Raw genomic sequence first — 17,524 nt, 5'->3', positions numbered from 1 at the left:
TCTCGAATCCCGACCTATCGGGGTATCCCTCGTGACAAGCGCTTTTTATTTGCATACAGTATCTTTTTCAATGTCATTGGTCACCTTTTCGGTGACCTGGGATGATTATGATCGTGACCCGACGTGAGAGTAGCTATCTTTTAACCCCCTTCCCGTCTAATAGAGAATGCTTCTCATACGGCTGGCTCTAAAGAACCAAAGGGTTAGAAAAATTCCCCGTCATAGGACTGGGTATCGTGTTATTGGAAAGGCTTTCAGCAACAAGATTTCTGGCAGATGATATACCCCCATATCCATCTGTCGAAGTGATTGCACCTGTCGAGGAACAGCAACCCATCAAGGTGGTTCCACCAGTTGAGGAGATTCAGTCAATCAAGGAATTCCAGCTGTCGTGGAAAAATGACTAGAATGGTGTCGCTGTCGCGAGAACTTGTATAGGTAGCTGATTGCTGGATTGATAGGAGGTTGTTATTGGAGGCACTCTTCCTCTGTACAAGTTGTGTAGTTATATTAGGGTTTGAAATCAGAAGTGGGGCTATGTGTAGGGCTTATAGGTCTTTTTTTCTAGAGTATGCCTTTTCTTTAGGATCTTCGTATTGACTACTAAAAATGCAAGAGCAATAAAAATTCCAGCTTGTTCCAAAAGCTAAAGCCAAGGCATAGATTCGTGTCTCAATATCACATATAATAGCTCGAGAATCAACTACACACGGCTCAAACAGCACTCAACTGAGCAGCACTGCGCGCACCCTCTTCACCCTCCTTGAGGAAAACGCAATTCAACTCGGAGCCAGGACTGAGGGTAACTTCGAACCGAAGCACCGGATCTTCAACTGTATCTTTACCGCCAACCGGCAGCGCAATAATGCGCTCATAAGCCTGCAAAATCCGAATAACAGTGTATCCCATCTCAATAGTAGCAAACTGCTGCCCAATACAAATCCGTGGTCCGCCATTAAACGGAATGAAATGCCACGGCTTAGGCTGCCAGCCGGAAATCCACCGCTCAGGAATGAACTTCCCGGGATCGAAGTAGTTCTCCGATTCCGGCCCGTCATACAAATCAGGATCCCGCTGCATCAACATCGTCGAGTAGATGATCCGCGAATTTGCGCGCACGCCCACAGGCGCTCGCCCGTCCGGCCCACCGCCGCGTGGGAGCGTCGTATCATGTAGAGAGTAACGCACGTTGAATGGCACGACTGGGTATAAACGCATCGTCTCGTGCAGCACTGCGTTAAGGTACTTCATTTCCTTGAGATCAGTGTAGCTGGGTTTCTGGGCGTTGGCACCGACGCCGAGTCTATCACGGATCTCATCGCGCAGCTTGGCGACGAGTTCTGGGTTGCGCGATAGCTCGAAGAGACAGAAGGATAGTGTGGCGGCTGTTGTATCGCGACCTGCGAGGAGGACGGCGACGAGTTGGTCACGGAGGACGCGGGGATCACGGGTAAAGCTAGCTAGGGCGTCGAGGAAGGTCTCGCTCTTTGAGAATTTCTCGTTAGGTCCATTGGCTGAATGGGCGAGGACGGCTTGGATGTATGGCTGGATGAACTCGTCCATTATCTTGAGGTTCTTGCGGAATTCGGTGCGTGACATGGCGTAGCTAAATACTCTATTTTAGGGTTAAATGTTAGATTGGGTTCTGTGAGGCTCCAATGACAAGCTGCGCTTGCGTCACACAGGATCGAGTATCATCACTCACCCGAAACGGAAAAACTCCGCTTGCCGCTGTTGTACATATCTGAACGCTTCGGCGAACCGTGTTGCTGGGTTATCTAGACTGTCGGTGCCCTTGCCGAGTAGGTAGTCTGTTGCTGCATCCAGGGTATACCGGAAGAAGAGTGACCCGACGTCCACTACCTTGCTGCTGCTGGGCGAGTCGCTCCCGCCAAGAAGGGGGATGAGTTTCTGAACATGCTTCTCAAAGATTTCTGTGTCGACGATGCGGTCACGCACAAACATAGGACGGATGAGCTGGCGGGAACGAGACCATAGTTCTCCGTCTGTGGCAAAGATGCTGTCGCCTAGGAACTCCTTCCACTCTCGGTGGAAGGACTCACCCTTTCCGTAGTCGGCGAACTGACCGGTGAGAATCGCCTTGATGTTCTCTGGGTCCTTGGTGAGGACCATACGGGTGGAAATTCCAGCATCAAGTTCGGCTGTCTTCAGATTTGTCAGGCCACCTGCTTGTCCAATTTGTGCATCCCAGAATTCCAAATCGCGGTTCACTTGATTGGCTTGGTAGCCTTGGAATATGAAGTCGAGAGCGTATGGGAGATGGAACTTAATTTTGGGAGCTCTGACACCGAGCCGGGCGATTTGTGCTGAAGCTTGGAACTTGCGGAAGACGCAGAATGCAACAAATAGCCCTAGAACCCATAGTGAGGCCCGACTGGGTGTCGTCCCTACGAAAAGGTCTTCAATCATGGTGCCGTTGAACTGGACCAAGTTGGGTTTAGTCTGTTTTCCGGCTTTGAGGGGCCACGTTCAGATAGGCAAAAGAACTGATATATTTGGTATATGGCAGGGAAGGCTAGCTTATGAAGACGAATTCGTCAAACAATGCGGGCCGTAAGGGTTATAGCGTGCATCAATCCGGGGCCACAAGCACCCCAGTTCTTCAAATGACCAATGATGTGTGTTCCCCATTATCCCAAACAGGTGTACGGAGTAGATGGCCGAAAGGAGCGGTCCTTGCGAACCCCGCATTATGTGACTTCATGGTTCGCTCATCCACCGTATTGCTTGGAGATGTGGATAATCTATCAAGTACTGCAATACGGGGCTGGGCTAGGCACAGATCCCTAGGTCCAATTGTGGTCTCTTCATGCTGTATAAAGTATGTATATTTGTGGGGATACCCGACGATCTGGGGAAGATGCAGGGAGACACCTCGGTAGACAGGGTTGATGGCATATGATTCCGAGAGTGAAGATCGACAACGCTTTATGAACGGCCTGCAGCCACATAGACGTATCTGCACTGCATATTATTATGCACATGCATGTGTTAAAGCCTGATACCTCAGGCACAAAGCATTGGTGCCTCAGGCCAATATACCTGGAAGCCTTGAGACAACTACTACTCCCTTCTCGGATATCACTTGACCAGTGAGTTCTTTGTCTGGATATTTCTCTTTGTGTAGAGAAACCCCATTTAGCCTATTCACCCCATTCACAACAACACAGCTCAATAACTTAGTAGCAGAACAATAGCCATTGTGAATATATAAACCTGAATCTTAGTAGTTGCAAATTCCACTCCTTCTGATTCTTTCAACAGCTCATCATTTTTATCTCTTCCATCTGACCATCAAGAAATGATTCAATAGAAGCAAGGGCTCTTTTTTGATTGATATTAACAGAATCAACCTCGACAGCACGTGCGCTTGTTTGCACTGTATGTACTGCCCCACCTCACCGCCGGACAGCCACATCCACGTGATCAAACGTCCGTTTTGGTCATCGGGTCTTTAGCTTCACCTCAATCTGCTTGCTAAAGTCTTGCTTTCTCTACCAGAACCTGTTATTGGTCTATCAACCTCACTTCTAACCCAAACTCCTCCTACATACCGTTTTCATCGCATCTCCATTGTTAGTTGCGCCGATAAGATCCGAAACGCCTTTATCGGGTGGCGCAAGTTCTTTTATCAGCACTGCTCTCTTTGTGAATTTCTCACCAACCCGTCACTTTTTCCTCACTTCACAATCGCCTTCGCCATGCTTCCTCAAATTACTTTGGGAACGCCTCTTGCGCAAGCAGTCGCAACTGTCATCCAGCCGAAATTGGTGGAGATGGGCTGGAGTGATAGCCTTGAGTCACCACTGATCGAATACATCGTTCTGATGCTGGTCAATGGCAAGACCGAAGAGCAAATCGCCACCGAGCTCTCAAATGATTTCCTCGGCCTCCAGGAAGGCGATACTGCGGCTCTCGAGTTTTCACAATGGCTTTTCGCCCAAGTCGAGATGCTCAACCAACAAATCAATGGCGTTGCTCCAGCCTCGACCGATGCTACTATGGGACAGTTGAACCCTTCGGCAATGGAATTCGATAACTCAGCTCAAGCGATGGCCAATCCATTCGGAGAGGCTAACGGCCAGGATGCCGAGATGGGCGAGGCAGGAAATGAGTCAATGTAGGTTTTTTTTTACCATGCCTTTCTACTGATGTCTACAAAATGCTGACGGTGCTCCTCGATAGCCCCACCGGACCGAAAGCGATGCGTAACGGCAGAGGCGGCAAAGGAAGAATGTTGAACCAAATCAATCGAAACCTGGATCGCGGTTCGGATGCAGCTCTGCACCGTGTGCGCGGACAAGGAAACGGGCGCATCGGTCACAATGGCCGGGGTCAAATGAGAGGCGTCGGACAGCAAAATGGTCGTGGTGGCCGTGCCATGGGAATGCCAGGGAGCCCCATGATGCAAATGACCCCCGAAAGCCAGATGCAGCTTATGTCGATGTTGGAAGAACAGGCCCGGATGATGTCTCAATTTATGCCTGGCTTCATGCCACCTGCCGTTAACCCCGCTTTCCAAACTGGTTCCCAGAATGGCCCTCAAGGTCGTTCGCTCTTCAATCGGGTCGAGCGAGGTGGCCAGCGTGGAGGAAAGCGCGGTGGCGGCTACAACAAGCCAAGAGCCGCAGAAGGAGCAGATGTGGATATGGACAGCACAGCTGGTGGTGAACAGGATGAAAGCAACCCCGACAGTGTTTGTCGCTTCAACCAACGATGCTCGCGCCAGGATTGCCCGTTCGCCCATCAATCACCTGCCGCCCCCGAAGGCACTTCAATCGATCCTTCTGATACTTGCTCATTCGGTGCAGCTTGCAAGAACAAGAAATGCACCGGACGCCACCCTTCACCCGCAGTGCGATCCGCCCACCAAGCAGAGGCCATGTGTCGGTTCTTCCCTCACTGCACCAACCCCACCTGTCACTTCAAGCACCCAAGTATGCCAGTCTGCCGCAATGGAGCCGACTGCAAGACCGAAGGATGCAAGTTTACACATGTCGAAACTGCCTGCAAGTTCAATCCCTGCCTGAACCCCAAGTGCACCTACAAGCACGCCGAGGGTCAGCGCGGTGCTTACACTGACAAGGTGTGGACCCCACGCTCTGGAGAGCATGTCAGCGAGCGCAAGTTTGTCACGGATGTGGATGGACCCCAGGAGTTGATCAAGCCGGATACCGAGGAGAATACTCAGAGCCATGAGGTGACCGCGTGACTCCGCCTGACATGACCAAATGAAGAAAATCCACTGTTCAAAACCAAAAACCCAGAAAAAAAAAACATCCCACAACAGTTTGTTTTCGAAGCGAAGAATACCATATGTACAATCCGATCTTGATCAATGAACGAGGAATGGCTGGAGGGAAGGGCGTTGATACTCTTTATGCATTTGCTTTTGTTTCAGATACTATTATCTGTCCTGTTCATAGATTCCCCCGTTGATCTTCACAAGAATAATACGAACGCGAAGACAAATTCGCGAATGTCTCATGAACCTTTGTGCAAGCTTGTAGGGTTGTAGAGGACCTGCGCTCCAGGGCTCCACTGGGTGGGCACCCCGCGTAGCTTAAGTAAGGACGGAAGCTTCCGAGGACCTTGAGATTTAGCTTTGATTCATCAACCAGCCCCAAACCAAACCTTGCTCTAATCAGTAGAGATGCAGCTACCATATGTCTCTCGAGCACTACGACCACGAAATAGGCAATTGAATCTTCTCCTCAATGGTCAAAAACGCACATACACAGCCGCCGTGCTTGGCGGTGGCATCACCGGTCTCACAGCTGCCTGGCAACTCGCGCAAGACCCCACATGCAAAAGAATCGTCCTGTTCGAGAAAACGGACCGGCTCGGTGGTTGGATCGACTCTGAAACAATCCCTGTTGATGGAGGCAATATCGTGTTCGAGTACGGGCCGCGGACGTTAAGAAGCTCGCTGCCAGGGTCACTCCCTCTGCTTTACCTGGTGAGTATTGCTCCCGTGTACGTACTCGGAATTGAAGGGCTTTGATATGCTAATCCCTGTGAAAGGCTACAAATCTAGGCTTGTACAAAGACCTCATTGTTACCCCGAAGACGAGCCCCGCGGCCCAGAACCGCTACATCTACTACCCGGATCGCCTCGTTCGCTTGCCGGCGCCGAAGCCTGAACTTTCTTTTGGGGAGAACTTGGACAGATTCGTGAATACTATGAAGGAGCCGCTATTTAACAAACTTCCTTCAGGGATAATAAAGGATATCTTCGCTCCATCCCGGCACCCGACTGAATGGGCGAAGGATGAGTCTATCGCGGACTTCATCGGACGTCGTTTTGGCCCCAATGTTGCAGATAATCTAGTCTCGGCTGTGTACCACGGAGTCTATGCTGGTGATATCGATCAATTGAGTGCCCAGACAGTGTTGGGTAGCATCCGCAACCTCGAGGGAGGCATTGGGGGTATCGGCGGGTTTGTTTCTGGCGGAGTTACGGCGTCTCTTATCTCCAGGTCGATCTCCAAAACAAAGACTCGGAATATGGATGATTTCATGGCCATAGACGTCATAGCCGCAGGTCCTGAATTAGTGCGGCGTCAACACGATTTAGAAGTCCTTGCAGCTGGAGCTAGTACTTTCACCTTTAAGAGGGGAGTTAGCCAGCTTATTGAAGCACTGATCGCTTCGTTGGAAGCATCCGGCAAGATCAGCTTCCGAATGAACACTGAGATCAAAGCTTTGAGTGCAATTGACGGGAATTGGATTGGGGTATGTGAATTCTTCTGCACTGCCATGCTATATCCCTGAGCTCCCTCGGCCCCGGGAGTAATGCTGACTGTCAATAGATGGAATATTGGTCACCCAGACACGGTCAAATCAAGACGTTTGATTATAAATATGCCATTTCCACTATCCCTCCAGTTGCACTTGCAAACGTCCTGCGCGAAACCAGTGATAGAAAGGTCATTCCTGTCGGGCTGACCCCATCCCTACTACGCAAACAGAACTATGCTGTGACGGCAATGGTCGTCAATCTCTATTACCCAAATCCCAACCTTCTGCCTGTGGAGGATGGCTTTGGATACCTCATACCGCGCTCAATACCCTACGAGCAGAATCCAGAATGTGGACTTGGCGTCATTTTCGCCTCGTCCTCTAGTGTAGGAAACGGAACGGATCCTGAGTCATCTGAAGTCAGCCAAGATTCCGTACCTGGAACGAAACTCACCGTCATGCTAGGTGGACATTACTGGGATGGCTTCGAAGAGTATCCAGACCACGACACCGCAGTGAAAATGGCCCGCGACATGCTCAAGAGACACATGAATATCACCGATACCCCAACTGTCGCACGGAGTCGTCTCCAGAAGGATGCCATTCCCCAGTACACAGTCGGCCACCTGGACCGCATGTATAGGCTCTCGGACACAGTTCGCAATGAGTACAAGGGAAGGCTTATTCTCGCAGGGAACTGGTATAATGGCGTAGGTGTGGGCGACTGTGTCAAGCAGGGTATCCTATCTGCCACCTACGGCATTGGAAGGAGCCGGCTCAATGGCGAGCCTAGTCCGTGGCGTCCGTGGACTTCCTTTGATTATGAACGCTGGAGACTAGAGGGTGGCATTGTGATGCCTCCTGTTCGTCTGATTGACTCCAAAATCTGATGCTATGTGACTGGTTCACGGGGTTTGCCTACTTGTACTTGGGAATGTACGCGAGAGAAGGTCCAAGCTATGTATAATAAATGTATCTTTGTAATGATAGTCCTTTTCTTGTTCAAAGTTGAAAATCGACGGCATTGGCCGGATATCAAATGCTCAATTTCTAATTCTAACTCAACTGCCAGCCAGCCCATGGTCGGTCCACAAAATGTTGACCATTTGTGAAGTCTGCTGCCATCTTCATGTTTGATCCCATCAGGCACAAGGGCGAGAGCACCCAGACCCCCGATTGAGGGAATGACGGGGAGATGTGACAGCATCCGGAATTCCTCACAGGCGAAGCGATGGGCGATTGGAAGGCTGGAACCGATTGGTTGCAATGTGCCCTGCCATATAGGTAATAGTATTTCTCACGCCCCACTTCCAATCACTTGCCACGATGATGTGGCATACTCTGATAGCTCCCAACAGATGTCGTAGGGTGTTTGCAGGAAGTCCTAATGACAATGCTATGCATATTGGCATATACTCGACACATGGATATGGGACTTAAGACTTTGATCTGACTCCGCGTGTGAAGGTTCAAAAAGGCATTCAAGCATTCTCATTGCTGTCACCATTCTTCTTGTCGCCATTGGAATCAAATCCCAACACATCCAGCTGCCGAACAAGTTCCTGAATTTTGATGACTTTCTCCAACTGCTCGGGTAACAGGGCCTCTCCCTGCTGCTTCTTATCGCGAAGATCCCGCGCCTGGCGGAGCTTCTTCTTCAGATTGCGAGCTTTCTTCTCCTTCTCGGCTTCGAGATCGACAATCTCTTCGGTAGGTGTTTCTTGCTTCTTAGGTGCAGGTGCGGGGACACGCCAGTTGTTTGACTCTGCGCCCTTGCCCTCGGCGGTCGGACCGGCTTCTTCGGTTTCCTTCGCATTCCGCTTGGCCTCGCGGCGTTTAGCGTTCTTGTTGCTGGCGGCAGTAGCGGTGGTGGTTGTGGGGATCGCGGCGGTCTTGGTTTTGTCGTCTTCGCTGCTCAATGTTTCCGCACCCGGCACCCCGCCTTTTGCGCGGGTCTTCCATGCTGCCGCTGCTCGGTTCTTGTAAAGTTCGATATCCTCGGGGGGCTTGTAGCCGGGGCGCACGCGGATCTCCTTGCGTTTGGAGCCATCAGCACGGACTGAGGAGGGAATGTATCGTTCGCCGGTTTGGGCATCGGTGGTGATGCCGGACCTGGCGACGTTTGAGGACATGGTGGGTGGTGGGTAAGGTCTAATTTGGGTAATGAATCTGGTAAAATACAGAATATGTGATAGCAGCTTGACAGAGTCAAGCTCCAAGGCAAAGATCAATATCTTTAAAGATCGAAGGTGAAAAACAACGCGGACATTGAAAGTTGAGTGCGGAAGGCCGGAGGCTCGGCCAATCAGCGGACCGGCAATTCCCGCAGATTCAGCCTTCGCAACTTCAACCTCACAACTTCAACTCTCGTTGCCCCATCCTCCTGTCCAATCCTTTAATTTAGGTCGTGTGCAAACACCCCAATCTCTCACAATGGCCGGCGTATGTCTATCATTCCTTCCAGTTCTCCTGTTTGCACTGCTACGTCCAATACTGACTGACCTCTCGCATGACAGCTCGCAAACGTTATCTACTCGCATGTCTCCCCTTCCTAGGTCCTATGATCGCGATCGAAATTGTCCAATTGAAATCTAACCGAGGCACTCTTCGCTGCGTTTAGGACCTTCATGCGCAAGAACACTGTTCTCCTGACCACTGCTTTTGCCGGCGCCTTCGCTTTTGAGCTGTGGGTTACATCCGGTGTCCGAGCATGTCTTGACATGCTCTACAGCTTGCACAGAATACTGACCATGCAATTTCAAAACAGTGCCTTTGATATCACCTCCAACAAGGTCTGGGACAGCTGGAACCAGGGCGTATGTGAACCTCTTTTCCCGATGGACTACAATACCCGAGGCTAGGACCCACGCTGACTATTTCTCTCACCTTACAGCGCCAATGGAAGGACATCAAGCATCGTTATATGGTTAAGGAAGAGGAGGATGACGAGTAAATTGGACTTGCAGAAAGTGATGTTGGGTATATCTTACCGCGGGTAAAGGGGCACGGAAAAACCAACCGAAGCTAGTGCCTGTTATTTCTCATCCCATATGTGGGCTTGTACGCGATAGATGGAAATCTGTATTTTGACTTTCAATCTCTTTTTAAAACTTCAAAATGTTCAGTGGCGTGTTGGAGGTGGTTAGGCACGTAGCGTGGATGTGGCGTTTACAGAGACAGACCGGTTCCATCGATGTCATAACGAAAAATGTTCCTTTCCGGTCTCAACAAACACTCCTAATTTGATTTCTCTTGTATTTATTTTTTGACCTTCAGGATCGCTTGAGCTCCACATTCAAATTTGATCGCGTATGACTTCACCGTATCTGTGCCAATCTGCTCGCCTGCATTGGTCCACCCTCACCCGTTGCTCTTCTTCCCCCCACCAAAGTATCAGTGTGTGAGCAACGCGAACTCCATCTGAGAAGCCTACTCGATCCGGCCGATCTCTTGAATCTTCACTTGAAATTTTTCTTTCCCGCCTGCATACCCGCGAAGAAACCACCTGCGTCGGACCATTACTACCTTGAGCGCATTGTCGCGACAACGGCGTTCCGTTCCATCACTCACTTGTGATAGCCCGAGCGGCCGCTACGATAAACCGGCCACAACAAATCATGCTCATGCTCGGGGAGTGTGAGAAGCTACTCGGTGATGGTCTTCTCCGTCTACCCAAGAGACACAACTTCCGCTATGGGCCCGCTGCCGAGAAGGACCTGCTAGAGCTTCTCTTCCGATCGCTTGTCGGACACGACAATGATTTAATACAACAGCTGTTCCCAGAAGGACCTCCGGCCGGACCATGGAAACTGGCGGAGGCTCAAGGTGCCAGGGAAGGAGCCGAGTACAGTGAGACAGCGCGGGGCAAGCGCTGTGGTCATATCTTCCGTGCTGGGGAAGCCACATATCGATGCGTGACATGTGCCGCGGATGATACATGTGTGCTGTGCAGTCGATGCTTCGATTCCTCAGATCACACCGGACATCAATATCAGATTTCACTTTCCTCCGGAAATTGTGGTTGCTGCGACTGCGGCGACGACGAAGCATGGCGCCTTCCGCTGTTCTGCGCAATTCATACCGATAGTGGTAATACCAAGGGCAAGGAACGAGCGCAGCGGGTACTGCCTTCTGAGCTTGTGGCCTCCATCCGCTTGACTATATCCCGTGTCCTCGACTATTTCTGTGATGTCATCTCTTGTTCCCCGGAGCAATTGCGGCTGCCAAAGACTATCGAGGGCATTAAGCAAGATGAGGAGGCATCTCGGTTGCGCCCGGACTGGTATGGCGCCGGTGATGAAGAGGAGGAAGAACCTGAATTTGCGGTCCTGCTGTGGAATGATGAGAAGCATACAATTCGCGATGTCTCTCATCAGGTCACACGTGCTTGTCGTGAACGTGATAGCTTTGGTGTTGCGCGGGCTCATGAAACAAATGATATGGGCCGCAGTGTGATAAAGTATTCGAAAGACCTGAACAGACTCTTGGCTGTTTCTAAGATAATTGAGGAAATTAAGGTCACCGTCACTGTGCGCTCTGCGCGCGATACCTTCCGCGAGCAAATGTGCGCAACGATAGTGGAGTGGTTGGCCGATATCGCTGGCTGTGAAATCCTCGAGGACAATGAGATTTTCAGACAAATCATCTGTGAGGAAATGCTTTCGCCCTGGAAAAAGGGCAGTGGTGGATATAACGAAGATATCGGCATGAAGGGCATTGACGATCATCAACGGACTGAAAACCTTCCAGGTCGCACGCTCATGATTAATTTGCCTAACCATGGTCAGGTCCTCTTGACCGCTGACGATGATGATGACGATGACGATATTCTTGACGACGATGTTATAGACGAAGATGAAGACGAAGACTATGTCGAGGCCCACGACGCTGATGATGAAGATGACGATGAAATGGACATCGAACTCACTCGTGGTCAGGAAGAAGACGAAGATATGATCTTGGCGGGTGCCGATGAAGAACTTGCTCTAGCAGAGCGCATTCTCGCCGGACTTACTGGGACCCAGCCGCCACCTCCTCGACCGGCACCGGCTCAAACCGCAGATCGGTCCTCTGCCGAACGAGGCCCGTCTGAATCCCAAAGTCCTGGCCCTGAATCCGCCCCTACTGGCTATATCCCCATTCCCAAAACCCCTGGTTCGAGCCGGCACAGGCCTTCGAACACAGACAGTCACTGGCAAGTCCAGCCACCCCTTCCCGCTCCAGGTGAGAAGGTACCTGCGTATGAAGACCTGTGGCACCGTACTCGCCTAGACTGGCTAGTGCTATATGACTTGAGGTTGTGGAAGAAGACACGAACCGACTTGCGTGATCTCTACATCAGCACTGTTGTCAATGTTCCTCAGTTCAAGCGCATCATGGGCCTTCGTTTGTCTGCGTTATATACAGCTCTGGCTCAACTGTACCTCATCGCGGACCGAGAGCCTGACCACTCGATTGTCAACCTCTCATTGCAGCTTCTCACGACCCCTTCCATCACTGAAGAGATCGTCGTGCGAGGCAACTTCCTCACGAAGGTAATGGCTATTCTCTATACCTTCTTGACCACGCGACAAGTCGGTGAACCACAATCTGTCAACCCCAACGCCACACTGGCATTTGATGCTGGCTCAGTTACAAACAGACGTCTCTACCACTTCTTCCTTGATCTCCGATACCTTCTCCAATCTGAATATGTCCAGCACCGTGTGCGGACCGAGGAACAATATCTTCCTCAATTCCTTGACCTCGTCAAGCTGTCGCAGGGTATTTGCCCTAATGTCCGCGCTGTTGGTGAACACGTTGAATACGAAACAGACGCTTGGATCAGTGCGTCAATTCTCATGCGAGAGATCAACCGACTTTGCCGCCAATTCTGCGAGTCTTTCCGCGACCCTGAAATTGACAACGGTGACTACCTTCTGAGGGCAATCGAGACCACCACTACTACAACGATTCTCCACTCAGCTGGCCTAGAACGCAAGCGATTCGACCAGGCAGAAATCAAGGATGAAGTAAGATTCAAGCTGCTGCCACCTTTCGATTTCGAGGTCGGCACCTCTGGCCAAGTGCCCTGCCATCGGGTCGTTGAATTCGTGGTGGAACGTGGATCTATCAGTTTCCACCACGCCCTTCACTACACATTGTCATGGCTCATTGAATGCGGCCGAAACATAAGCAGCGAGACTATGCGCGATGTTCTCTTTGACGCTGCCAATGCGGCGAGGAGTGAGATCCATGCCGCCAAGACCGCCAACCCTAGTAAAGTTGATGATGTTTTGCTTACCCTTGGACCGGAGGACTTGCTTCTGACTATGTTTGACTATCCACTTCGAGTATGCGCTTGGCTGGCCCAAATGAAGGCTGGCATGTGGGTTCGCAATGGTCTTAGTCTTCGGCATCAAATGTCGCAGTATCGTGGAGTCTCTTCCCGTGACTTTGCGTACTACAGAGATATCTTCCTTCTCCAGACTGCCCTAGTTACCTGTGATCCTAGCAGAGTTCTTGCTTCCATTGCTCACCGCTTTGGTATGGTTGAGTGGATGGCTCGGAACTACATGCCCCGTCCTGGATACGAAGATACCCAGATTGTAGATGTGGCAGAGGAATTCGTTCATCTACTGGTGATCCTCCTGACGGACCGAACATCTTTGACTGCCATCGATGACAGCACTCACCTCACCCATGAAAACATTCAACGTGACATCGCCCATGTCTTGTGCTTCAAGCCGCTGTCTTTCTCCGACCTCTCGACTCGCCTTAGCGACAAGCTTCTGGACTCAGACATGTTCCAAGATGTGTTGGAAGAAGTCGCTAACTTCCGCCCGCCCGAGGGCTTGAGTGACTCTGGTACATTCGAATTGAAGCCTGAATATCTTGATCTTATTGATCCGTACAGTGCACACTACACAAAGAACCAAAGAGACGAAGCAGAGAATATCTATAAAGAATGGATGGCGAAAAAGACAGGCAAGAATGCCTCGGACATTGTTTTTGAGCCGAAACTTCGACCCATCAGCTTCGGCGTGTTCTCAGATCTCCCCCGATTCGCCGGAACGATGCTGTTTGCGCAGATTGTCCACCAATGCTTGGAATATGTTATCTCATCGAAAGAGTGTACACCAACCATCCCACCAACACGTGTTGAGACTTTCCTTCAAGTGATTCTGCATCTTATCCTTGCAGCAGTGTTGGAAGATGATTCCGAGGAAACTGATATGGTAGAAGAGCACTCCAATTCGTTCAACTGGAATGCCTTGTCAAAGGCCCGAGAGATCAAGGCTGGCCATTTGACCATCGTCGGTTTATTGGAGAGAATTTCCGTCACTACCGAATTCACCGCATCTGGCCCTAAAATCAGACACATACTCAAACGCCTGTGGCAAAAACGCCCTCGCACGTATTCATCCGCGACTGCCTCTCTCAAGTTCCCCTTCGACCGAATTGACACCAACTCCCCTGCAATTGATGCAGACAACGACAAAGAGGTCAAGAAGAAGCAAGCACTGGAGAGGCAAGCCAAGGTGATGGCGCAGTTCCAGCAGCAGCAGCAACAATTCTTGAACAGCCAGGGTAACATCGACTGGGGCGAAGAAGATTTCAGCGATCTCGAGTCTGATACAGGCGCTACCCCAGAAAAGAAGCTATGGAAGTACCCTAGCGGAACATGTATCTTGTGTCAGGAAGAGACCAGCGACTCGAGACTCTACGGTACATTTGCCTTAATTCAAGACAGCACAATCCTGCGACAGACCGATATCAGGGACTCCGATAGAATTCGTGAGGTGCTTAGAACACCCACAAGTCTGGACAGGTCCGCCGAAGAATTGCGACCATTTGGTGTATCTGGGGAGAACCATACTACCATCAAGCGTCTTGACTCTTCTGGTGGCGAAGTTGTCAGTGAAAAGATTGGACTAAGTAAAGGATTCAACGCAAAGAGCACTCTTCGTGGGCCCGTGACTACTGGCTGTGGGCACATAATGCATTACTCCTGTTTTGAGCAGTACTATACGGCGACGCAACGGCGACACACCCAACAGATTGCGCGTAACCATCCCGAAAACACTAACCTCATGGAATTCGTCTGTCCTCTCTGCAAAGCTCTCGGAAATGCATTCCTCCCCATCACCTGGAAGGGCAAAGAAGAGTCTCCTCTCGTTCCGCTCAGTCACTCTGAATCATTCGATCAGTGGATTCAATCAGGCCTCAAGCAAGCCTTGAACCAACAGCAAAACCTCCCAGTCCTCATGGAGAAGGAGAAGGCCTATCCCCAGGCATACACCGACATCTTTATTGATTACTTGTCTAAGACACTGGTGCCCCCGCTTTCCAATACGATTGATCAACTGAGGGTCTCGTCTTTCCCACCAACTGCTCCTTCACAATACATCTCGCCAGCGCGCATGCCAATGCCAGGTGTCTTTGCTCCCACCGAAGACCTGTCGCCTTCCAGCCCACCTCAACAGGTGCCGAGTCCCCCAGATAGTCCTATGTCGGAACTGCTGCAGATCTACAGACGGCTCAAGAAGACACTCAAGATGAACCATGTCAATTCGATGTTCAACAACACTTCTGAAGCGAATGGCAATGAAGATCTTGTACATACTGATTCTCTAATTCGCAGCTTTGGTTTCAGCATTGCTGCAGTAGAGATCGCGCAGCGTGGTGTTGAGTCAGAGGCTGGCTCGACTTTGCTCGACACAATTCCTTCGTTGACACTTACCCATTTGCGCGTTCTATCAGAGACGGTGTTGACATATGCTGCTGTTGGTTGTCTTCACTCAACGGGACCATCAAAAAGCCGTCCAACAAATGAGTTCCAGGAGATGCATCGCCAAAAGATCTGTCAGCTACTTGTTGGGCACCCTTGTTTGAGCGGCACACCTTTGCTCAATGATGTACGCAACATCGAGCCTCTGCTCGCCGTGGATACCTTTGTGTTCCTCGCAGAAGCCTCGTTGTCTCTGCTTCCAGTCCTTCATATTGATATCAGGCATCTTGTGCGGATGTGCTTCGTTGCTGAAATTGTGAAGGTCGCTGTCACTTTCATTCTTTGGCCACTGGGATTGAAGGAGGAACTTGCCACCCACCACCCAGAGGACCACATTATGGCTGCCGATCTATCTGAAGAGCAATTCGGAGTGACCAAGCAGTTCTTCGACTCGATCGTTGCTGAACTCAAGGCCAACTCTGTCGGGCGTGCGGAGGGTTCCTCCTTCCCCGCTGAGAGTGGCTACGTCAAGGACGGAGAAGAGACTGCTACCCCAAGCATCATTACTGCCGTTCGACGACTTGTTACGAGCTATGGACTAGCATTCCTGCGCAAGGCAGTTATCCTTCTTCATGTTCAACATGGCGTCGAGTTCCCCAACACAGGATTCGCCGATGTGGAGTCCTCTGAGCTTGAGCGCCTGACCAAAGCACTTCACCTACCTTCAATTGATGATATTCTCATGTCTGTCAAGCCCGCTCGCAAGACAAACAGCTCCTTCGACGCTGTCATTTCAGGATGGATCTTCCACTGGAACGCCTCGCGCTCAGGGATCCGCTTCGAAGACCACCGCCTCTGGCCAAGCCTGTCGCACCCTGCTATCTTCGAGCTTGTTGGCTTGCCCAAGTACTTCGATAGCCTGATCGAAGAGGCAAACCGCCGCCGTTGCCCCAATTCCAAGAAGGAGCTCACTGATCCCAGCATCTGTTTATTCTGCGGAGAAATATTCTGCTCACAGGCAGTCTGCTGCATGACAAACAAGCTTGGCGGCTGTAACCAACATCTTCAAAAGTCATTATACCCTCGCACCTCGTTTGCAAGTACCCCCAGCTAATCAATCTTCCATAATAGATGCGGTAAAAACATAGGTCTTTTCGTCAATATTCGCAAATGCACGGTTCTCTACCTGCACAACACTAACGGATCATGGCATTACGCGCCCTACCTCGACCGCCACGGCGAAGTCGACCCCGGTCTCCGCCGCAACCGCCAGCTTATCCTCAATCAGAAGCGGTACGACCGGCTACTGCGCGACGTCTGGCTGTCACATTCGATCCCTGCGACCATCAGCCGCAAGCTGGAGTCAGAGATCAACAACGGAGGCTGGGAGACTATCTAATGAACACAAAAATGGGGTTCCCTTTTGCGATTGTTGATGTGCATGCGCTTAGATCTGTTACATTTTGAATTTTTGATGGCGAAATGGACACGATCGCGATTCTGTGTTTAGCCGCTTTTTCTCGTTTCCTTTCGTTACTATGCATTTATACTGTGTTTTCGTCTCTTTTTCACTGTATATCGGACATACTTTTCATCCATGGGCTCGCCTCACCTGGTAGTTATGATTTCAAAATACCAGGCTACGTTCAACTCAATTTCGGGTTGGATTTGTGAATGTACTATTACTGGTTCCCCGAGGCAGTTACAGGACTTTTCTTTGCCACATAGTATATTTCTTCTAATAGTCGACACTCGCGTTTTCATTCTTCTCTTTCCCCTTGCTTCAGTAATAGGGTGGAAATGCTGGAGTTACTAAAACAATTTATGACTTTTGCGCATAGGCCTCTTGGAGTGAGACGACGTATCTTGTGGATATATATGTCTTCGTATTTGTTTTCCGCATGAGCATGTATACGTGGAACTATAAATATATATTGATAACCCACACGCTTTGTACGCCATGGATGCCTACTGTCAGTTTGACTCAATTTGTGATATATAACGCGTCAAACTGCTCACCTAGGCAGGAATCGGAGTCCTTTTAGGGCAAAT

The 17,524-nt window shown here is 50.5% G+C and overlaps 6 protein-coding genes across 6 annotated transcripts; 4 read left to right on the top strand and 2 right to left on the bottom strand.

Moving 5' to 3' along the window:
• Positions 1-714: 714 nt before the first annotated feature.
• Positions 715-2,430, bottom strand: N7517_001430 (cytochrome P450; the record flags this gene model as incomplete). The annotated part of the gene is made up of 2 exons (XM_056719160.1): positions 715-1,615; positions 1,706-2,430. 2 exons carry the CDS (start codon positions 2,428-2,430, stop codon positions 715-717), a joined length of 1,626 nt encoding a protein of 541 aa, XP_056583295.1.
• Positions 2,431-3,722: 1,292 nt separating this feature from the next.
• On the top strand, positions 3,723-5,233 carry N7517_001429 (mRNA-binding protein NAB2; the record flags this gene model as incomplete). Its single annotated transcript, XM_056719159.1, has 2 exons — positions 3,723-4,141; positions 4,207-5,233. 2 exons carry the CDS (start codon positions 3,723-3,725, stop codon positions 5,231-5,233), a joined length of 1,446 nt encoding a protein of 481 aa, XP_056583294.1.
• Positions 5,234-5,674: 441 nt separating this feature from the next.
• Positions 5,675-7,652, top strand: hem14 (oxygen-dependent protoporphyrinogen oxidase; the record flags this gene model as incomplete). The annotated part of the gene is made up of 3 exons (XM_056719158.1): positions 5,675-5,980; positions 6,046-6,756; positions 6,834-7,652. The coding sequence occupies 3 exons, from the start codon at positions 5,675-5,677 to the stop codon at positions 7,650-7,652; spliced, it is 1,836 nt and encodes a 611-aa protein (XP_056583293.1).
• Positions 7,653-8,243: 591 nt separating this feature from the next.
• N7517_001427 (putative RNA binding protein Pym) lies at positions 8,244-8,894 on the bottom strand (the record flags this gene model as incomplete). The annotated part of the gene is made up of 1 exon (XM_056719157.1): positions 8,244-8,894. The coding sequence occupies one exon, from the start codon at positions 8,892-8,894 to the stop codon at positions 8,244-8,246; it is 651 nt and encodes a 216-aa protein (XP_056583292.1).
• Positions 8,895-9,195: 301 nt separating this feature from the next.
• Positions 9,196-9,715, top strand: N7517_001426 (cytochrome b-c1 complex subunit 9; the record flags this gene model as incomplete). The annotated part of the gene is made up of 5 exons (XM_056719156.1): positions 9,196-9,204; positions 9,279-9,298; positions 9,383-9,448; positions 9,530-9,578; positions 9,656-9,715. 5 exons carry the CDS (start codon positions 9,196-9,198, stop codon positions 9,713-9,715), a joined length of 204 nt encoding a protein of 67 aa, XP_056583291.1.
• A 664-nt stretch (positions 9,716-10,379) lies between these two features.
• N7517_001425 (putative ubiquitin-protein ligase E3 component (UBR1)) lies at positions 10,380-16,871 on the top strand (the record flags this gene model as incomplete). Its single annotated transcript, XM_056719155.1, has 2 exons — positions 10,380-16,543; positions 16,604-16,871. The coding sequence occupies 2 exons, from the start codon at positions 10,380-10,382 to the stop codon at positions 16,869-16,871; spliced, it is 6,432 nt and encodes a 2,143-aa protein (XP_056583290.1).
• Between the last annotated feature and the right edge of the window lie 653 nt (positions 16,872-17,524).

Source organism: Penicillium concentricum, assembly GCF_028827145.1.
Source record: "Penicillium concentricum strain IBT 3081 chromosome Unknown utg000001l_segment0_segment0, whole genome shotgun sequence".
Classification (NCBI taxonomy): domain Eukaryota; kingdom Fungi; phylum Ascomycota; class Eurotiomycetes; order Eurotiales; family Aspergillaceae; genus Penicillium; species Penicillium concentricum.
This window is presented reverse-complemented; position numbering and strand designations above follow the sequence as displayed.